At 46.8% G+C, this 22,992-nt stretch overlaps 2 protein-coding genes across 5 annotated transcripts in view; one reads left to right on the forward strand and one right to left on the reverse strand.

Annotated features, from left to right (window-relative positions):
- Positions 1–12,217, reverse strand: part of LOC8037755 (tuftelin-interacting protein 11) — a 36,552-nt gene extending 24,335 nt beyond the window's left edge. Inside the window, exons 1-7 of one of the 3 annotated variants that reach the window (XM_029992387.4) lie at positions 12,009–12,217; positions 10,558–10,675; positions 8,779–8,933; positions 5,382–5,497; positions 5,227–5,284; positions 3,007–3,219; positions 305–452 (exon numbers count right to left, since the gene is read on the reverse strand). In XM_029992387.4, coding sequence (XP_029848247.2) covers positions 305–452; positions 3,007–3,219; positions 5,227–5,284; positions 5,382–5,497; positions 8,779–8,933; positions 10,558–10,666 — 799 coding nt within the window. In that variant the 5' untranslated portion in view covers positions 10,667–10,675; positions 12,009–12,217. Of the gene's footprint in view, positions 1–304; positions 453–3,006; positions 3,220–5,226; positions 5,285–5,381; positions 5,498–8,778; positions 8,934–10,557; positions 10,676–12,008 lie in introns of those variants that run through there. The other 2 variants (XM_029992388.4, XM_029992389.4) reach the window with 2 other exon arrangements.
- A 467-nt stretch (positions 12,218–12,684) lies between these two features.
- The window catches only part of LOC8037754 (T-complex protein 11-like protein 1), a 42,207-nt gene continuing 31,899 nt past the window's right edge, over positions 12,685–22,992 (forward strand). Inside the window, exon 1 of one of the 2 annotated variants that reach the window (XM_029992384.4) lies at positions 12,685–12,941. The gene's annotated coding sequence lies outside the window, so the exon portion shown is untranslated. Of the gene's footprint in view, positions 12,942–16,935; positions 17,301–22,992 lie in introns of those variants that run through there. The other variant, XM_029992385.4, reaches the window with a different exon arrangement.

Here is a 22,992-nt window from a genome sequence, read left to right on the forward strand (position 1 = left end):
TTTTGGACCCCCGTCAATTCAAATGAAGTTTCGATGTCTCCTCTCTCGACACTGCTGAAGGAAGAGGGCCATGTATCCTTGACTGAGTGTGCGCCGTGGCACGAAGAAAATCAAAGTATTGGATTCGCTGCTGGAGGTATATTTACCTACCATTCTATCCTGAGAAGCAGATTAACTGCTCGGGACGCCGAGAACGAGGAATGTTTGGATAACTGGCGCCAGCAAAGTCGCCGAGCGCGTGCTCCGATGACCCAAAGTTGAATGACCTGCTTCCCCCTCAGAGATTGCTTGGCCGCCTCCTCACCTGAGAGCACTCTCTGCTCGGGGCCCGTCATGTCGATGACCTTGACCTTGCACAGCTTGCTCTGTAGGCCTGGCCCCTTGCGGTACACGCCCTCAGACTTGACCTCATCCACCGTCTTGTACACATACGTCACCTTCTTCTCCCCCTCCTGCTCAAAAGACACACCCGTGCGTCAGATGTGCCCTTGTCCACAGGGACTCAAACCATAACCATAACCGAAACGAAACTGTTGTTTGAAATTTATGAAAATCGTAACCGTAATCGTAAATTATTTACCGGTAACTGATATTAACTGAAAAATAAAAAGATTAGTTTTTCTCAAGAATGACCTTGAGGAGGGATCTTGAAAAGTCGTGGCCATTTGACAGAGTTACCGTCAGCAAGTGGTGCATCTGAAAATACATTTCTGCTCAATCTATATGTAGGATTAAGAATACTTAGTTGGAATCAGTGGTCGAGCGTATAATGAGAAGTCTCTATTCCTAAATCTGCCACACTCCTACGATCGCTACATGCATTCAGTATGTATCACCTTCAGGGTATTGACTAATCAGTTAGAATCCTGAGATGTCCATTCAACTTGGTTCTTTCAAAACCACCAGTTCCCGACCTGCAGTAGCCAGATTGAAGAAACGAGGTAGATTGACCATCATGCAGAGCTGACGGAGAACAACGCCTTGTACTCATTTTGTCTGAAACGTGTCGTCAGTAACAATACTGGAACACACGAAGAAAAAAAAAATGTCAGGGGTTTTACATTGACGTTTCATATAAAGTCACTGACAAATATATATATATGTCTGTATATGTGTATATGTACATGTATGTTACCTTTTGCCTATGCATTTGGTTTTTATTTTTCAAGTACACACTTTTTTTTTTTTTTTTGAAAGCAGACGGTGGAAAAGGCGAAAGAATACAACGAGTTAAGGTCTACAGAGGCGCCGGTCGAATATGTGACGTGTTGCACTCGCCATGCTCCGATTTCAACAAAAACAAAAAAACTTGCCCCACCCCCCTTTACTTCCCCCCCTAGCATTTCAATAAATCAAATCACTGAAAAAAAAAAAAAAGTGTTTTAAAATTGTGTAATTGGTAACTAAAACCGTACATATTAAAACCGTAAAAAAAAAAAAAAAAACGAAACAAAACTGATATTTGCAGGAACTGGTAACTATAACCAAAACTTTATATTTTTCGGTTTGAGTACCTGCTTGTCGCCCCTTTTCCAAGACTCCATCAGGTGCCTCTCTCTCTCTTGCACTAACGCACACATACGCTGTCTTACGAACCCAACATTTCAAGGCTTACTCTGACTCTTCTTCAGGTGTGACTGTGGCGATGGCCATCTATCGCCAATGTCAACACTTGAAAGGCTTATGCCACGGCCAAAAGATCACCGCCCCAAGGAGAAAGCGCAAGGTGTTATGTGTAGGGTTCCCTGCACAGAATGTTCAGCAACGTACATCGGCAAAACCAAGATCTTTCGGGAGAGGATCCGTCAGCACCGTGCGGCGTCTGCAGTTTCCACAACCCCGCCGGCAAATTCGCACGTTTGAGGTTTATGCTTATAGAAAAGGGTGCGTATAAGTCGTACCAAACTCGCGGTGTAAAAACACTTGTTCGAGTGTTACGCTTTTTGCATGAACTCCAGCTAATAAACACATTCCTTGTTTAAAAAATAGGCTGCATGTTTGATCATTCTACCAAACGCGTTTAGTAAATGCTTTGTGGGGTGGGTGGTGCTCCTAGTTTGGGTGGTGCCTAAGGCAGGGTGACCCTTAGTCTTTCAGTGCTTGGGGTGGGTGTACCTGTAGTTTAGGTAGTGCATAGGGCACGGTTTTCGTATGGAAACAAATTATGTCACACCATTGAAAGGGGAAGCGTGCTTTCCTGCCTTTTCAAACTCCTCGTTCCGTGTGCTCTTTCCATGCCACCTGTTTCTGCCCCTCTCTTTCTCACCCTTTCCGCCCCTCTCCAGTGTGCAAGCTTTCTCACACCACCTGCCTCTGCTCCTCCCGTTTCAATGAGCTGGGTCTGTAGCTCAGTCAGCAATGCACTCGGCTTCCACACCGGTGACCAGGGTTTGATCCCTGGCACTGGTTGACGTTTTTTCCAAATCATTTATCGGTTACCGATTGACCGACCTACTCATTTCGTGCTTACGTGGCTCCTGAGGTTGGCTGCCCTATAAAGCTCCCGCTTTAAAAGAAGACAATCACTATTGATGAATGCAGGTTGTCAGAGATCCTCTGCCTGACATATATTCTTGCTCACTAGCCACGGTATAATCCTAAAAAATTTACTGCTAAGTAGACATCAACATTCACAAAGTTTGCATCTCTTTTTAAATATGCCAGGCGTGCGCTTGCACCATCCTGCTATAAGCACGTGACTGCAATAATTATATACTACTTGAAATGTTGATTGCAGCAGGTGTTGCTTCTCCGCAGTGTAACGGTGCTCGGTAAGGAGTGTGTCGAACGGGGCTAACCCATCGCGATCAACATTTAGAGAAAGAAGAAATAATGCGGTTCATCTCGAAGCAAATATTGAATGGTGTATTATTCGAAACTACTATTAAAAAAAGCACACAATTCTAGAACTTATCATTGCACCCTACCCGTTTTGCAGCCCGGGTGCAGACACTCAACGCATGCATGACTAAAAATGGGTCACGTTTGAAACAGAGCATTCCTCACCTTCCGCTTGCGCCACTGGTTGAGGTCGGCTGCCTGGCGCGCCGCAGCACCTATGCTCGCTGACGCACTGTCTTCCGCTCCGACGAGCTTGGGCCCTGCCCGTTCGGGCCCGTAGAGACCAATGGCGCCCTTGCCCTTGCGCAGCTTAGCTTCGATGGGGGCCGAGATGCCCTGCAGGTCCCGCCCCAGGCCCTTGCCCGGCTGGTAGCCCATCTGGAACCGGGGGGCGGAAGCACAGGCTCAGTCGGAGGCGCCGCAGAGCGTGGGAGGAACTGAAGCGTCAACTCTCCGGACCACCGGGAAAACGAGAAAACCCGAAGCTATGTGCTTACGATCGAATTGATTGCTGCGAACAGCTTTGCTTGCTTAATCCACGGATTCTCAAACTGAGTTCTTAGGAACATCGGTGTTCCCCAGAGTGGCTTTGGGGGTTCCTCAAGCTTCCTGTTAAAGCAATCTTTCAACAGATACAAGCAATCCACTGACACATGACTGTGTGCCAAACACTCCCTAGCATGGCATTACTGCTTAAATGGTTTATAGGCTTCTGCACTGCTTCACCACATTAACTCTGAGACAGGGAAAAGTTCCTCAGCTATCAGTCAAGAGAGATAAATGTTCCTCAAGATAGGAAGGTCTTCACCTTCGCTCCATTTCATACTTAAGGCCAATCCACATATACATTGCAGTGCTGAATCAACCCTGGGAACAGTGCTAACACAGCACTGACTTGAACCTAACTTAGCACTGATGCAACGCTCTATCACTAATATTGTGCAAAGTTAAAGCTGCATCAGCCGGGTCAGCACCATTTCCAGTGCTGACTAATAGCACCGTGGTGCATCTGTAAATGGGCCTTTAGTGTACAACACCATCAAGCAGCTGAAGCATGTGCGTGACTTCACCTAGCATCGCTTTGTAAGAGAAGCTTGTGCCACTGTTCTTAACCTGCAACAGACTAGCATAGGGTTCTGCATATCTCCACGAGTGTTGCCACCCAACCAGGCAGGGAGCCGCCACGATAAGGTAGGCAATTCGAGACCCCCTAGAAGGACCTTGCGGCCACATCCAAAGCCCCCGTCTCCCACCGAGCACTGCACGAGGATATAACGATCCTTGTCGTGAAAACAAACCTTAACCGCACCAGACGAGAAACTCAAGGACAAAGAGCTCCCAAGAGAAGCCAACCTCCTTGCAATGGGAGCGTAAGATCATCATGTTCACCAATGAGAAATTTTGGCAGAACCCTCTTTGTTCAGGACTTTTTGTTTCACGGCGTGCACACAAGATCTCAAACTTTTATACAAAATGAAAGAAATCTAAATTAAGAAATGGGAAGGATGCCCTTAGGGGTGCGATCGACCGAAGCTGTTAGCGTTAATAAATGAGCCTCTTGCCTCGTAGAATGGAGAGACTAAACGCTACCTAGAAGGGAACATCCTAATGAAATGTGTTGCTGCAACTTGCTAAAAAATGGGGGAATAATGCGAAAAAGAAATCTTTGTCTGAGCCCCAACAGCCTTCAAAGTGCCATTATTATTCCCTGCTGCCAGTGTCTCATCTCATATTCTCCGCTAATTTCGGCTGAAACTGGCTGTTGATTCTTGATTTAGTACCACCATTCAATGGTCTTACTTTCTGTCTAAAGCTAAACGGGCTGAAATCATATGTAGCACAATCTTGTCGTTCGACGTCTGACAAGAGAGATCGCATAAAATGCGAGGGGAATACTACGGGCTCGTTGTTCGTGAAACTTTACTGCCTTTTTGATCAAAGGTTGCTGCCACTTGCCAAAACAATTCTGCTCCTCGAATGACTGAAAACAGTAACTGAGAACAGTAACATTATTGTTAACATCATCTACAGGCATGCAATCATCATACACAAAAGTGACTCGTCGTGTTGGCAAGACGAGTAGAAACATCGCTGCTTCCCGGATCTGCCGCTGCGCTATGCTCAGCTGTCAATCACTATGCAAAACCAAGTCTGCTCTTACACTCTAGCTCGTGCTTCAATGCTGATCTGTGAAGCACGATTCATCAGCTATGGCTTCTGAAGGTTCCCGCACAAGCCGGCCACCCCTTGCCCTTTCCACGCTACCGCTACTGGCCGTTCCCACTAAAGGAACGCGTGGGGACGGAAACAGTGACAACGAGAACGAGCGCGACGCGGCAGAGCACAATCCCACGGACAGGCATTTCACAAAAATCAATCTCACACCTGAAGAAGTAACTTAGCTCCAATACCCTTCGTGTGTTTCTCCCAGGTGCCGAAGTCCCTGCAAAAGAGGCCAGAGAAGACGACGGGGTGTCACACTGTGGCCGAAACGGGGATGTCGGTAAGCAATAAAAACTGGGTGGACGGGCGTCACTCACCCCTGGGTGCCTAGAAGGCCGTGGGCCACCCCTCCGGCACCCCCCCTGCCGGAGAACCCGGATTTCTTGGCCGACTTGACCGGGATGCGGACCTCTTCCTCGCTCGACGAACCCCGCTGTTGACGGACAAGAGGGACAGGCACGTTTTGAGGAAGTCCAGGCGACTGGACGACGACGGGAAGCAACCGATGCAGGACTAGCAGCCCCAAAAGCTTCCCCTAAACACTTTAGAATTAATCTCGTCAGTCATTGGGCATTTTTCACAGGCTAATTGTTTCTTTGTTGCTCTTATTAAACACTATAAAAACTGATATAATGAGGACGGCGGGGAGCGGTTTGAGTTGTCTCGCCTCCCGGCACAAGTTCCCTCCCTTCAATATCACTTCGGCATCTCGTAAGTCTTAAGCATACTCGCGCAGTCTAAGCACAATAAAATGCATGAAGTGTATGCTGAAGCATCCGAACGAGACGTCCTGCTGTTGTTATTGAGCCGGCAACTATAGCTACAATTTTATATAATGATGTCTGTCTGACCGGTACAACTTGCAGCTGAATACCGTTACGCCAAGCTGCCATTACAGGTAATGATCCAAGTATGGTCACAACAACTACAGATCCGGCACTTTGGGTACGAAAACTGGCTGTCCCGTGACATGCCCATGCAAAAAAACCAATTCCAACAGCTCACTCTATGGTGACTGGCGTGCAGGGAGATGCAAGCTTATATCCTTGTCGGCAGGAAGATGAGAGCAACATCCGGGAAAATGTTAATTTAGCCTCGTACATAAACTATGTGGATGGCTATGGATGTCGTCACGGACAGAAAAGGGTAGGCGAATGTAAAACCAAAGATAAAAGTTTATTAAGGGGGGACACTACCCAGAAAAAACAATTTCTGCAAAAAAAAGTTGATTTTGAAAAATGTCATATTTAGATCCACCAACATCTAGAGAGTATTCCCAGAAAGTTTCATTAGTTTACGCTGCATAGTTAATTTTTTATAAATTATTTTCGGTGCTCCAATGCTAAAGAAAAGGTAGAGGTTGGAGCACTTTGAACGCATTTTTCTCCATTCCACTTTTTGGCATAAATTTCACTTTAAGAAAACTATCGTTTTGTTATTACGCAACTTGGATTCATTTTTATGAATTTTTCTGGGGTGAAATTTTAAGGGGAAGATAACTATGAGCTTGTATTTTTTTATTTTTGTCATTTTTCAAGCTCAAGAACTAAAAGTTTGGACAAAGGATGGAAATCTAGAAAAACTATTTGTGTTTATGTGGCTTTTTTATCATGAAAGATGGTATAACATAGAAATATAGCTCCATAGTTATCTGCTTTGAACTGTCCCAATGTAATGTAACACATGAAAACAACAAATTTATAAGTAATTTCAAAACGATAGTTTTCCTAAGCAGACACGCCCACTTTCGTCTTTGAACGTTTGCAATTTTTTTTGTACTTCACCCAGGTTAACAAAAATTGGTAGAAATGTTCTCAACATTACCAAAAATAAGCAGCGTAAATATAATTTAAATCGGACAAGTGGTTCAAAAATTTACTGTTTTAAGTAGTGTCCCCCCTTAAGGCAAACTCGTGCCTGTAACTAAAATAAAAGAGAACCGTACACCTTGCGACGGCGATGAAAGGGCGGCTGCCCCTGTGCTTGGTCGCCCTCAGCCTTTTCTTTCCTTTTGCCGCTCAAAAATCTTCCAGCAGGTGACTGTTGTCACTTCACAATTTCTCTAGAATGTTTGAGAGTTGCAGCGTAATCGGCTGCCTAATAACACTCGCATGCAGTGATCCAGACCACGCAAACTTGCAGTATGCGACAATATGGCTAAACAAACATTTTTCAAGAAAGGGCTGAAGCACTGGCCATCGAATGAACCGCAATTGTTAAAGCAAAGTGTTTAGGCAGAAGCAAAGGTGCTGCATGTTCGGCAAAAACAGTTTACTAAAAGCCCATTCACACAGGCGTCTGCTTAGGGCGGAGTTCTTGCGATTTCGCACCGAAAGAAATACTAACTCTTGCAAGCTGGCACCAACTATGAAGACACCCCGGAACTGCATTCCAGCAGGGTGAAGGCTTTGAGGTACTCACGAGATCAAATGTAGGCATCGTCTATAAGAAAATGATCGTTTAGAAACTAGGGTTCCGCGTTTTCGGTTTTTATTTTTTCAAATTTCGGCGTACTTGTTTCAGTGTTTATTTTAAAATTCAATTTTCAGTGCTTTTCGGTGTATATTTATGCCCACAAAAGTTTACCGTCTTTTTTCGGTGAATATAAAATAAACACCTAACGGTCTCTGGATCAGATGATTCTTGCAACTCTGATATTTGCGATCACTCACAGAATAACGGCACAGATGCATTGAAAGAGAAATGGAAACTTTTGACAAATGTGTGCAACTGTAAATAAAACAAAAAAAAACACAGAAGTACAGACATGAAGCCTATGCCCAAAAAACATGGAACTTCACCTTCTGTACATCAGGATTACGTGATCTTATTATAATAAACACAGATGTGCTTTCCCAGGTTCTTGTTGATCCGCACTCTTTCTTTCCTGCTAATATGACCCTGAGCTTCGAAAATAACACTGGACACTGGCAGGCTGAGGAGATGAAGCGCTGCCTGAGCCAAAATCGGCCAATCAACCAAGTCTGTTGATCAAAAGAGGCATGGTGCGACGTTTTGAAGTACAACATATTTCGTGTACCCACAAAACTCTGGCTGCAGAGCTTGCATCAAGTCAGTCTCCCTTACAATGAGTTTGAAAACAAGCATGTACATGGTGAAGTCATAGGGCATTTCGGACTTCACGTTCCGATTGATGATGCGCACATTAGGCCATAACGTCGTGATAGCATCCGTGTATCCCTTGCATTTGGACACAATTCGGTAGACACTATCATTTCGTTTTTTCGCCACGGGTCTGCGGTACGACTAGAAGGTCAAAGTGGCCTTTTTCGGTTAACACCGAATTTTAGAAAATGAATACGACATACTTTTATCGGTTTAAACCGTAAACGCCGACCTACAAACTGACCTTTTTCGGTTCAAACCGAATTTCCAAAAATGGATTCGGCGTACTTTTATCAGTTTTTATCAGTTTAAATCGAAAACTCCAAACCCTATCTATAACATTGTCAAAAGCTTGTCGAGCCAACAAAGAATGATACGCGAAAAAGCAACAGAAAAAATATGGAGACTGAATGTGTTCCCCGGCTAACCAACAGGTAGCGCAAGTCCGTTCTTTTGCCGTAAAAGATTTTAAAACGTTTCAAAGCGCACGGTCGTAAGCAGACTCAAGTGTGAGAACCAGCCTTTAGCTGCAGCAATGCATGCGTGGCCACGAAAGAATGTGCCAAAGTAAACGGGGCGGGGCCCGACCTCCTCGCCCTCTTCCTCCTCCTTCTCCTCCCCTTTCTTTCCGACCACGCGGACTCCTCCGCTGATGAAGCTGATCGGAGCAGTGAAGTCCTTGGCCTTCCTTGTCGACTGGAAGCTGGGCCGTCCTTCATCGTCGCTGTCGTCTGCCCACACACCTGCGGGGAAATAAGCACAGAGATTGCGCCACACTGCCTCCAGTGCTCGGTACAAATTCTCCCGGAAAAGAAACGAAGGGCAGCTTTGTTGTAGGGAGCTGTAATTTCCATTTAGAGGGACAACGGAACTCCCATAATACATTTTTTTGTCGAGTCCCTGGAGAAGATGCGTATACCACAAAATAAACTTTGTGCAAATCTTTAATTTTTTTTTGTGCAATTTTTACATTGCGTGATGCATTTCGAGTTGACAGCAATTTGGATATTTCGGCGAGTCTGTTTGAAATAAAAAAATTAAAGCCATTTACAACACCCTGTAACGCCGGATTAGAGCGCAGCTCTTGAGGAGGAGGAGGAGGGGAAGGGTACCGAGGGGAAGGTATATCCTTCCTCCCTCCTCCTCACCCCCTCATCCTGTCTGCTGCTCCTACTTCCGAGCGGTGTCGCCGTTGCCTCACGAGGGTCACGTGACCTCACCGGGGTCATGTGACCTCACAGGGCTCACGTGACTCCTATGAGGTCACGTGACGATTACGATGTGAATGCCGATGACGTCACCAATGACGCCATCAGGGACGATGGCGATGCAAATGACGTCATCAGTGATGTCACTGATGACGTCATAAGTGATGATGCTGATGACGATGCCGATGACATCACGCGTCCCATAACGCACCGCGCGGTTACGCCGACGGCGACGCCACTCAAGCCGGAAACGGACGCCTAAAAGCTGCGCTCTAAAACATGTTTAGGAATTGCTCCTAGAGACAATGAACTACCTAAAAATAATTTATAAGTGCCTGAACTGCAGATGTACGTCACAAAATAACCCCCCCATAGCGCCTCCACCCCCCCCCCCCCCCCCCAAAGAAATAGCTTTTTTTTTTTTTAATTTTTGCATAGTGACTCATTTTTGGTAAGGGGCAATTCTAAAACCTGCTTCTATTTCGGCATGGCAAAAGCCCGCCGAAATACTCAAAATAAGGTTCAATAAATTAATTTTTTTATGACCTATATAGTGTATGCAGGCACTAAAAATAAATTGGGGGGAGGGGGGGACTTCACTGTCTTTTAAGACAATTTTTTTTTTAAAGTTTTATTTTATATAATTAGTTCAAGTAAAATAATCCGCAGCATTCTTGTGACCGGAAGGTTAGTTTTCCTCTTTCTGCTCTCAGCCCGGAGGTGCCCCACTCTAGTCTAATGGCAAAGAAGAATAAGCTGGCTTCCGAAGTACAGGTCAATTGAGCATTGTTCTGTCAGTTGAAAATGACAGAACTTTTAACTGTTTAAAGTCAACCTTCTTCGAAACGCAACCAAACACTTCCAACAAAGTACACAACAAACACAACCACAAGAAGTGGTACCGAGCAAGCAAATAAAGAAGACCAAACACAATCAGGCGGAAAACATGTAGAGGAATTCCTAGGTGCTCACTAAACAAACAATCCCCAATGACAAAATGACGGCGTGAAACAAACAACGAGGATGCCGGTGACGTTCCGCGTGTGGCAACCGTTCTCCGTGCGGATGCCGGCTAGGTGGCGCAAGCTACCGCCCTCTACAAATGGTACAGCCAGTAACATCCATCTAACTGTCCATCCGGATGGAAGCCCAAACTTACCGTAAATCTGCTGGTTTTTGGTGGGCCGCCTCCGCACCCGGTTGATGTTGAACTCATTGGCAATGTCCCAGTCGGTGATCTCAAAGTCCTCAATCTCGACGTCGCCCATCTTGAGGCTCTGCGGAGAAAACCGCACGGAGCGTCAGTCTCGACTTCGGTCTCGTGGCTCTGGGACCTGGTACGTCGCCATGGGTAGGGTGCCCAGAATACGTCCTCAAATGTAGTCCTTCAATTTCTAGCTTACGACGTCACAGAAGTGACTGCGTCCTCAAATGTGGTCTCTCCATTGCCTTCTTCAAGCTTCCACCAAGTTTTTGGTACGATTTCCTATTTTATTTTTGTTTTCAGAAAGACAGGAATCAAGATTGCTTCCAGTAACTGCAGGGTTCTGGCCAATGGTGACCTCGGCAGTAGTGGTGCTACTTAGCCACGACGGGAGAGAAGCGAACGTTGCTGAGTGGGAAGGACAGATTGTCTTTGGTTCATCGCCCCCTCCCTGCAATCACAAGTTTGGCAAGTCACAAGATCTAGAACTTGCATTTTTTTTCAACTTTGTTTTATCACACACCGAAAGTTAGCTTATTCCTACTTTTAACCTGATTCACTTGCGTAGAAAGCAATAACTCGCATAGACGAGATCGAGCTCAAATGACATTATCTATTTTCCAGTCCTGAGCATCGAAGATGCTTTAACTCTTGTCTAGTACATAGGGTGCATATCGTAATGCGCGCGATGCTTCTCCACATTAAAAAGCACACTCCGCTATGTGTGTAACTATGATGGGATTGCCCCGATAAAGACTGGTTCGCACGTATACATTCGACTGTGAGCGATTTTGTTACAACTGCTTGTTAATGCTTACTACTAGATGACACACTGGCACTGCCTGTCGGGAAGCCCTGGAACACGTTCGATCTGCGCATATTTCCTCATTTTTGAGGCATCATTATTTCACTACGTGATCGAAATAATTCCGACAATGTTATAATAGACCGTTTCGCATATGTTGGGCGTAGATTTGATCTCGTCAACACTGCAGAACCGTCCGTCTAATCGAACGAAGATCGGCAGCGTTTCAAAACCGCTGTCGGTCTTAGACAAACGCAAATGCTTGAATCGGCTCAAACGAAGTTATTACTAAGGTAAACGGGCTAATCGAAGGAGATGTGGTGTCTTCATTCGGCTCACCGAAAAGATGGTTCTATCGCCCACTCTTGGGTTATGTTACGAGAGTGGATTGAAAGATCACACTGGTCGATCAAATTAGCGGTCTGTTGTATCTGAGAACGTTCGGCGGTAATGAGAAAATATCTCTTGGCCCTCTTTCGAAGCGGTCGCCACATGTGCGACTTTACTGGAGATGATTATATACGATGTGATTACACGACGAGCACAAACTGATGAGCGTGAGCGAGCATCGCTTTGCTCGGACTCTTGGAGCTTGGTTTACCGATGCAGGTGCGACGCTGCTGCTGTAACGACCGGCAGGACCTTTGTTTTGAGGAAAGAGAAACTTCCCCTGGTCCCGTTTTTGGTAAGATCGCCGTCTTCTTAAGTCATCTTGTTGGGGCAAGCTTACGGGCAGGCGAACGCGCTGAATTCCAAGCACGGAAATCTACGTCGAACAGACAACGCTCCGAGAAACACCGCAAAAAACCTGACAAGCCAACAAAGCGGATATCGGATTCTGGATTGAATAATCAAAATGGCTTTGGATTTTCAAGGGCATGAGAATCACTGTTGCTAGCATCCTTAGTGAAGAAAGGTAAAAAACACAGGCGAGCTGGTGAATGGTATCCATAATAAACCTGAGACGAAGGAAAAATAAAAAAAACGGACAGTACAACGAAGTCTCTATCATCCTCCTTGGTTGCTAGGAGTTTTTGTCGCAAAAAAAATACCATAAATTTTGATCGTGAACGTCATTTCAATCATCCTCAATCATCCTCCTTGGTTGCTAGGAGTTTTTGTCGCAAAAAAAATACCATAAATTTTGATCGTGAACGTCATTTCAATAAAACATAAACGATATGTATTATCAATAATAGACAGATGCTACCAATAATACTTTTTTTGTCTTTAGTTCGCGCTTCTATTTTTTACGACGTCACTTTGTGTTTGATGACGTAACTTCCCCTGTAAACTTCCTCTCGTCGTGTCGTCGTCGTTACCTTGGTCGTTATTCGAGTTTCGTCTGTGCTGTGAGGACAACGTTTTTGACGGTCTGTGCGCTCGCGACGGCAGCCACAACCGACGTGCCTTGAAGACAAACGTTTGAGGTTTTGTTCCAACTGAAAACAAAACAAAAACGTCTCCTTGGAGTAACCGCAATCCACGAGCCACTGAACGCCGCCACCCGACGACCGACCAGCCTTGCTCCTTGGTGAGTCTCCGTCTTGTCGTCAGCTGGGTGAATCCCGGATTTTTTTCCGTCGCTCTTGCGCTTTTTTTTTTTTTTTTTTTTTTTTACGTAATTACGCACCGTTCGTTTAGGAACAGAATTAGCCTGGTTTTAGGGTCAATTGATGCTCGGGATATGAGTATGCGTACTCTGATGCGTCCTTTTTGGACCGTTGTTTTGACAGTGTAGAGGTAGCGCTTGATCGTACGTCGCGGCACATTTTGCGACAGCGCGAACCTCGAGTCAAGAGTTGTGTGTGCCCAGCACCCTTCTCAGCCTGAATATATATATTAATCAATTAGCCGTGAATGAACTTCGGCGTTCGCAACATGTGGGTTAGTCAAGAGCTGGTAGCCCGTTGTGTCTGATGTTGAAGGACGCTGGCACCATGTGCATGCGCCATCGCGTACGGCCACAACTTCGTTGCCAGGAGTTTTTCTCCCTAAAATTTCTGGACGGCGCTGTGAACAACAATTGGTACCCGATTGGCAATTTTAGGAGTAATAGGCATGCGTGGAATAACACAGCCCCTTGAAATACCATTGGAGAAGCGTTTATCTTTTCAGTTGACTGACTTCTGCTATCTCGTGTCCAAAGGATTTGCCACAAAAAATGTAGAATGACATAATTTGTGTCAAAATAGACAGGAGGACGAGGAGACAATTCTTTATTATTTCACTAAGTCCTATTTGCAGGTTCATCTAGAACTTCGTTTTGCTCGTGAAAGACATAATAATAATAATAATCATAAAAAAAAGGTGTCATTATAGATTCTTTTTTTTTTTTAAAAAGTACCTTCTGTTGGAAGCTGTGGAATCCCTGCATAATGGCGGACACAAAAGAACCATGTTGAATTAACCTGAGACTGGAGTAGAAAAGAAACATCAAAACGTAGAAGGGACAGTCCCTTCTACGTTTACGTTTTGTCCCTTCTATGTTTTGATGTTCCTTTTCTACCCCAGTTTCAGGTTAATTCAACACGGTTATTCACCAGCTCCCCTGTGCTCTTACGATATTTTCTATGACACAAAAGAAACCGCCAATGCAAAGGCTATGGCCAATGTTGGAAAAACCTTAGGAAGTCTACTGATGACACTTCATTTCTAGCTTATGTAGTTTTAGAATCTCTTAGAATGTCACTTGTTCCTCCATTGTGCAGTGTGTCAGACCCTTTTAACAATGAGCACGTGACGGTTTTCGACTGCGTTGCGCGGACTTCGCGGTTGCTATAGCAACCTTCTCGTCGGAACGCAGTCGGTCACATGCCAACTCATGTCTGAACCAACCTTGATTCGCGTTAGGTATGTCGGAACACACTTTGTGTGTTTCGTACGCATCTCGTACGCTCTGCGAGAAATATGCACCGGTACTGCGGACAAAGTGTGTAAGAAGGGTCGCTTTCAGGCGCTTCATATTAAAGCCCCTTCATGTTTCAGAAGTAGCGCAAGGTATGTCGATGCACGAGGCACGTGCTATGTGCCGCCCTTGGGAAGATCATGGCGGCACAGCGCAGCACTGAGCTAACTGAGCTAGATTTCACGGGCCATGAATTTCCCAGAAGTGGCGCGCGGCACGTGCCTCGAGCATTTCTAGAACAATGAATGGCGCCACTTTTCCCAGGATAGAGGGGGTTCACAGCGGGAGGCACTCACTTGATCGAATGACGTTCACAGCATATCGGGGCTTTCTCGGTGGCTACCGCGCGAGCTGCGAATAACATGGGCTGGGTTTGTATAGTTGCTCGTGCTGGCGGCAGTAATTTTCAAACCAGAAATTCAGTACAAGTTGTGAACAAGAAACGCAGAATGTCTCTTTCGGATGTCCAGATTTCCTGCCCAAAAGAAGCCCAGGGCGACTTGCCCATCCTTCTTCAGCACACGCTTGAAGCCTTCGGTCGTGCTTTGGCTGCGCGTGCAATCATGCGGGACAACTCAGAAACCTCCCTGTGTTTCTTATCTTGCCAGACTACGAACAAAGGCGGTTCGGATCGCTCGTCTTTTTTTTTTTTTTTTTTTGTATGGAGGATGATTTTTTTGCTGCAATGCGAATGTCCTTAGGATGTCCTAGAGTTCTAGGGATGTCCTGTGGACATTCGTATGACATTTGTGCTGCTTGGGATGTCTCTGCAAGCCCGCGCGATATCAGTGATTTCAACCCTTCCAAAGGCACCCTCGTTTGTGGTACAATAAACATTTCCTGTCTCTCTCTCGAACTTGGGGACGACTTTCTGTGGCATTGTTTCTTCATTGCTAGACGAGGATGGCGCGAGCGCACGCGCTCCCCAACATGCACGTGCGAAACACACGGAAGGAGTGCTAGATTCTGAAAGCCAGGCACTGAAGCAGGAGCTTATTCAGGACTTTCACGCTGGTTCATATTTCTGGGTTGGTTCCAGAAAAAGTACTTTCTTCGATCGGTATTTTTTTTTAGACAAAAAATAGAAGACAAAAAAGAGTGAGGCGGTCGTACTCAGCGTTAAAGGGGTGTATGTGGCTGGGTTGAATGATTTTACATCGGGATGTCGTTTAGTGGGTCAAAAGAAAGGAGGTAAAAAGTAAAAAAAAACCTGCTTTTCGGTGTTTTTCTTTTTACAATTTGGCTTAAAATTTGTTGTTTTGGATTCGCGTTCGTGGCCGAATGAGGATGCCAGCACGTCAGGACCAAGTGATTTCGCTTTTGAGCTAGGTAGGAAGAAGTTGAAAAATCATTTCGTGGTCCCTTTAGAGCGCAAAACAATCTCTCGACGCAGTCAGCTGGGCGGATGTGGCCGATCCAAGTGGGTCAGACGAGCGATTTGGCGCAAGGCGGAAGCGAAAGCGGCGTCAACATAAACGCCGCAGCGTCTGCTCCAGCCCGAAATACTGCCGGAACGGGGGGAGTTCCGAGCAGCGCGCTTCCTTCGCGCGCTCTTTTCGTTGCTTTCACGAGAGATCTGGGACAAGTTGTCTTTAGCGCTGGCAGAGGCACGGGCGCTAGCGCGGGCTTTTCGAGTGCACTCCCCATGTCGCCCATGGGCCATGATGCGACAGTAGGGGTGCCCTCATGTGCGCTTAGTCTTTTTTGTTCAGGAGCGCGCTAAAGCCTCTCGCGGCACGCGCTCTTCGCGTTGACCGTGCTACGGTGCCATGTTTCCGGCGTGAGCGCATGTTGTCGACATCGGGTACTAACGAGGCGAAAAGCGGAATAAATTAATAAATCATCTTAAAAAAAAAAAAACACGATGCGCAAGAAGCAAGGAAGGGAGATTAGCGCTGTCTGTGCCTTGACTTCTCCAGGTTGCTTTATGAAGGCATTCCTTGTATACGGAGATTTGGTTATCCACACACCGGCTGAAGAAGCGCACATCTTCACAGGCGGCGTTGGTGCTTGACGGCATTGAAAAATAATCTTCCTGACGTGAAATCTGCGCGGAGAACAGTATTATCGCTAGAGATCTGCCATGCTGATGAGTCGATTGCACACACAGTGCCAGACGCTTATATTGGCGAGGAACGCTTTCGCTCCATCGCGATCTTGGGGTTCGGAACGACTCCGAAGCTTCAAAAGGACCAAAAATGGCGATTATTACCATCAACAAATTCGGTTCCGCCAATTGCCTTGCGAGTTTTTGGCCGTCCGTATGTTAGCCCGCGGGAACGGGTCTTATATGCTGTCTCTCAGTAAAGGTTTCAGAAAATCGCTTGTAAACTTTGAATCTGATAACGTGGCATTTGGGCGGAGCGTGCGGACAGTGCGGCGGCGATGCGTAGTAGCTCCCGGATGGGTGTATACGGTCGAACTTTTTTTTAATCGGGCGGCGGCTTGCGCCACCTAGCCGAAGCTTATAAATCCAACAATTAAATAATCTGTGAATAAATAAATAGTCCGGCATATCGCCGACTTGCACGCTGACAGCGCGGTGAGCTTACATCACTGCCTGATGATGTGAATAAAATTGATTGTTTGAGTGAATTAAGCTACCTGCTCGTTAAGGGAAGGGTAACGGTTGATTCGTCCTTCGAGCGCGGAGCTCCCACCGCGCTGTCAGCATAGAACGAATCCGCAATCGCTTCTCCGCTGGCCTGCGGGGCCGTCGCCCGGACGTGGCATGGTTCTTGCGACGATGACTCAGCTCGGCAACGGGAGGCGGGCGACCTCGGCGTTGTTCAGTCAGCGGCGACCAGACGAGGTCGCGGCCAAGGTAGCGCAGACGGCGAGCGACCGCGCGAGGACAGACACCCACCCACAGACGTGACGACGCATTGCCCTTCCCACCGGCGCGCTTCTGGGCGTCCTCGTCGTTGTCTCTCGGACGATCGCGGTCCGCCCAGGGCAACGCCACCGCGACTCGTCTTCCAACAGGTGATTATTATCGAGCGCGGTGTGCTTTCGAAGCAGTCGAGCGTGACAATTTCGAAATTGTCACGTGCCGATTAGTAGAAGCTCGGAACCCCCTCACACTTGGCGGAACAACTACATCGAGGAAAGTGCAAGTCATTCCTTGAAGGGACACTGAACCAAAAGTTGGATATCACAAAACAAAGTTTAAGCGATAGGGCTGGACGCTGAAAAACCCCAAAACATCGCTCATACAGCGATATCTCTAACAGGTGGCCGTATTTTTGGAAAAGAACTGTGTGCCTGAACACGGCCTACCAGACATGTGACGTCTCGATTCTCGTTCCCTCTCCTCTTGGCTTCGTCCCCTCGAGCGGGTGAACAAAAGCGAGGAGGAGAGAAGCGAGGCCGCTCCCCCTCATTCTCAACTGTTGGGAGAGAATTGTGACGTCACATTGCTCACTTGATTGTGCCCTTCTTTTCCAACAATACGGCCGTCCGTTTTAGGTGTTGATGCATGAGTGATGTTTTGGAGTTTGTTGCTTCTGCAGAATTATTTTGTGAAATCCAAATTTCGGTTCAGCATCTCTTTTTTTGGGAGTTGGTGTCTCTACCTTTTTGAAGTAAAGAACAAAAAAAAAAAAAAAAAAAAACGCTTTTGCCTGCATGTCCTAGATTTTATTTTAAAAATTGACAATGATTCAGGTTTTCAACACCTCTCAACTCCTTCAACATCTTCCGAGTCACATGCGCTGTGATGTGAAAGGGGGACGTGCAGGGTTCCGGTGAAGATTTCTCTCTAAAGCCATTAGTGAGCAGCGAGAACTCACCCTCATGTGACCATGTGCTTGCGCAGCTAACACGATCAACATGGCAAAAGCGGGAAAGTCTCGTCCGGGTCCGGCTGGTCCGGCCATCCCTGTCCGGCTCTGCCCCCGTCCCCCTGCGGCTTCTGGCGGCTGTTCGCGGTAGCAGATAGAGCCTACGGTTTTGTTGACTTCGGATAGATGGTGCCACTAAAACTCCGTATAATAAAAGTTTTGTCGACAATACCAGGTTTTTGACGCATTTATATATTTATGTTGGAACGACAAGATTTATAGAGAAAAATTACCTTTTGTCGAGCAGTTATTTGCACAATTTGCTATCTTTTTACAAGTCCCCCTTTGACATCACACCGCATGGTTCTCATGGCCGCCGCTTGCGGCTGTAGGTTGGGAAATATTCCAATTTTCGCCTCGCGATTTCGCGGTGGAATCTCAACATTTCGAAGGAGGGAGATGTGTTTTCTGTCCTTTGTAACAAGATAAACAATGTCAAAAGTAGAAGATGCAAATTCTTTCAAAATTATAAAATCGTTGCACTGCTCCTTTAAGATAGCGAACATCGCAGTGCGGCCAACACTACGAGCCGACGAGCCAATCAAACAGCGTCGAAAGAGCAATGTCACTGCGATCATTACCCTTTCTGGGGGTGTGTTTTTTTCCAGTGTCCCGCAACGTTAAGGTTTTAGTCCGCCATTGTGCAGGGATTTTACAGCTGCCAACAGAAGGCAGTATCTTTAAAGGGCTCTATAGATTTTTCCAAAAAAAAAAAAAGGCTTCTGGTTGGTTTTGCTTTCAGTGTACCGTGTACGGCACATGATTTCGCTTTGCGAAGTGACGAACACGTGCATGCTGGGCTGAGTAGATCGTACAGTGGGTTGAGGACTTGTAAATATTGCAATGCTGTATATGAATCGGGCTGTACTAGGTTGTACTAGAGTCAGTGACTCTAGGAGCTGAATCAGGTGTCTTGGACTGGCTCAGGCCGAGACCTATGCGCTCATGCTTTGAGTGCGTGCACGCGCTTGCGTGGTGTGGAACTACAACTAAGAAGGCCTGCGCATGACTTCATCGTTGGTGTTCCTCCGACCCGCCCCAAACACACGTCGAAGTTCGACGACATGCCTTGGCGTCGGCGCTTGCCAGTATCGCGCTCGTTGTGAGACAAGTTTTTTAACCAGGGTGTTGAACCGGAACTGGAACTGAACCGCTTATTTTTCTCGAACCAGAGCTGAACCTGAACCTAATTTTTCGGCGCCATTTTGTAGCTGAACCCGCAGGGGCGTCAATCTATTTGAAGTCCGGGGGGGGACGTACAGTTTGCAGTGGCAGCCATCATAAAAATAGCTTCAGTACTGAACTTGAGTGTCAGTGATACAATTATCATAAAAAGGTGATTTGGGAGTCTTGTTTTGTTTTTATACTAGCAAGGGTTTAAATAAACGGGAACACCAGTTCGTCAGTGAGCATATTTAAAATACACGTTGATGGTAACTTACCTGTAAACTAAATGCAAGGCTCGCATGCAAACAGTGTAGTGTTTGAAAAGCGGGGTGTCTGATGTGTCCTTTGTGGATGAGAAATTCAGCCAGTGCAGTACAGCTATTCAAGCATTGAGGCCGCCGGGCTTTGCTGTGCTTGTGCCAAAGTTTTATCAAGGGCAGGAAGCTGCTGGCCAATATTGAGAGGCCTGGCTCAGGAGGAGTTAAAGCGCTACAGGAAGGGTATATGGCCTCAGTCACCACATCGAGCTGCGGGGGAAGGAGAAGCAACCCCTCATTTGAGGGCCGTAGCAGAGCGTGCCTTTCGCTCTAGTGGGCCTTGGGAATGGGCTCCCGGGTCGCAGTAATTAGGGAGTTTTCGTAGAGTGTTTTCCCGCCTCCGCTATGCTGTCCGGAACGAAGATGCCACTACTGCATATGCACGACGCTAGCTTTGCCGGCAGAGTCCCGGATCCCGTACCGGGTTGCGGAGAACGTTGCGGGACAGCCGAAACAATCTCAGAGAATATCTCCTGACTTCGGAGATAATGGCTTGAACCGGTCTAAACTGGTTCGAACCATTGCTTTTTCCACTGCAGAGCTGAACCTGAACCGAACCGAAATGTGAACCGTAATTTGAACCGAACCACAAAAAGTTTCGGTTCGACAGCCAGTTTTTAACATTTGCTGTCACAAATGTTAAGAAGAAAAAGATAAGAAACACTGGCTAGGTGGTTCAAGTTGCCGCACGATTCAAAGGGTTCAGCCTTATCCATCCATCCTGTGAGATGCGCAGGATGGATAGATAGATACACGACTAGCATTGACGTCATGTAAGTCGCCATTGCTCCTTGCCATGCTCCTGTATTTGTATCTTCTGCAGCACACATTTTGCACCTTCATATCTTTTCTTCTCGCGAAGCCATGCTCCTGTGCCCGTATCTCGTGCAGCACAGATTTCACGCCGCCGAATCTGTTCTTCTTGTGAAGCCTTGCCGAGAAGAATAAATTCAGTTGTGCCAAATATTTGCTGCAGAAGGTATGGGCACGGGAACATATGGTGCGGAGCAATAGCGACCAGTGCGGTGTTATGTGACATCACGTGCAAGGCATGTATTCAACATGACAAATTAAGAGGCCATCACAGCTCCCCAGGCCCCATGTATTCCCAATGGCAACCTTTTGGTCCGACTGCTCAGCAATTACCGGACGGCTTAACTTCGGGAAGGTTTTATGAAAAAAGACAATAAAAAGGCAATTTGCAGCTTGGTCGCACGTTTCCTCGTTTTGGGGCTAGAGATTTTCTAATGCAGCTTGAGTTCCTTCAAACTGCCCCCTTCTTCAACCTGCCATTCATGAGCACTTTTTAAGAAAACAGATGCACTAATACATTTTCTGGAAGGTAATTTCTTAACGTATCTCTAGAGCCCTGCATATCCGTGGGTTATCCGCAGTTATCCGCGGATATCCGCAGTAAACTGGTAGATTCGGATAAGAATGAATCAGATTTGGCAGATTGCGGATCGGATGCGGATGCCAGGGGCTGCAGATGCGGATCGGATATCTGCGGGTCCGGATCCGTTTTTGCCGAGGCGGCCTATAAACGTGTGCGATCGTACAGTGTAGAGTGAATGAGTGAGTATTACTATAAAGTGCATCGTTGAATGTATTGCGGGGGCAAACTACTCTCTTAGATTAAAGGTGCCAATCGGGCAGAAAATTGTTCTTCATGCCATTAAAGGGGCCCTGCAATCATATTTAAGCGTCCACATTTTTTGCGGTTTCCACGTCTCTTGGGGTTCGGGCAAACCAGCGGGCACGGAGAGAGTAACTAAATATCAGTGCGTCATATTTTAACGGGACGGCGCGGAAACCTCCTCCACCGACGAGGGCGACCCGCGGTACCGAAAGCGTGCAAAATGTGACGTCTTTGGTCCTGGGCTTACTACTGGTCAGAGCCGCTAAAAGCTTCTTTTTAGTCGAAATACAAAATATAATTGGCGCGAACCGGTTCAGTTATTTATGAAAGTAGTTTTTATTCAGTATTTTAGATAAAAAAAAAAAACGAATGCAGTTCATAAAGTACGGAAACAAGAGATGACCCGTCGACATATCCGCCACCAAGCGGTGGAAAAGGCGGCGCATACTAGAAAGGAGTAGTGGGATCAGGCGCCGACACGGAAGGGTCCCGGATGTACGCGGCAGCGCTGCGGTCGTTCAGGCAGGAGGATCTGACCGGCTCCGAGCGTTCCGAAGGCCTTCGACGAGAAGCTTTGTCTTGCGGTTTGGCCGTTTCGCGGTATGGCAGCGCAAAGTAGCTTCCATTTTGAACTGATCTTTACCCCGTGTTTGCTCTCGTTTGTGGCCAATGAAGTGTCATGCCGAATTAGTATTTAATCGCGCAGCAAATGCAATGAGAGCCGCTGTGGCTGTCCTCTGCATACAGCCTACCCAGAACACGCGTTAGTGGCGCCCTCTCGCGCCGTCGACTCGGAGTGCGGCAGCCGTGAGCGCTGGATGAGCTCACTAGTTCTCCTGTAGTTCACGGCCACTCTCAAGCAACCAAGGACGTCATAAGGGAGGTTATTTTTTGCTTGTTTTTGTAACTTTAATTTGCCTATAACTTTTAAAATAAAGGGAATTTCGAGAAAAGAAAAGTTTCACTAACTTAGTACGTTCAGTGCGCTCAGGTTCGGTGCAAATTAAAAATGAGTAAAATAGTCATTGCAGGGCCCCTTTAAAGGGACACTGACACCCCCCAAAAAAATTTTTTCATTTTTTGCCAGGCGCTTCATTATGGTATCGGAGGACTACCCAATTAATCGACAGTTTTAGTGGACCGTACGCTATAGCTTTGCGTACGCAAGGAAATTGCGGGTCGTGAGAGCGCTTGCGCAGAACGCAATAGAAGGGCTAGCGTATTACGTACGCACGCAACGCTGGGGATTTTGCGAGGCGGGCCAACGGGCCTTGCGAGAGGCTCTCGAGAGATCTCGGACCCAACGAGAGCGCCAGTTTCAAGATGGCAGTTACCTCGACTGGCGCAGCAAGGGCGACGTGGTGTTTCCGAAGTTTTGTGTTACGTGAAATTGCGTGGTGTTCAGCTCGGGAATTCTTCTTGGGACCTACCGCGGTCAAATCAGATCGCCCTGCAGCTGAAGGAGTGCACAGTGAAAATGTTCGCCGCTCGGAATGTGCGTCAACGCTGCGATCTGCTCAACGCTAAGCCTATTCGCACAGTTCATCGCCGACGGACGAGCGACTCTAAAAAATCGCCGAAGTTCTCGCTATGCACTGGACATCAGTAGGTCATGAATTTCATTCCGCGATAGCATTGATAAAAGGTGCCGTTTCAACGGGACGATTGACGGGGGCTCCGTGATCGAATTTGGCTACGCACTCGTAAGCCTG

Source organism: Ixodes scapularis, unplaced genomic scaffold (assembly GCF_016920785.2).
Source record: "Ixodes scapularis isolate PalLabHiFi unplaced genomic scaffold, ASM1692078v2 PGA_scaffold4__175_contigs__length_147842914, whole genome shotgun sequence".
Lineage (NCBI taxonomy): Eukaryota > Metazoa > Arthropoda > Arachnida > Ixodida > Ixodidae > Ixodes > Ixodes scapularis.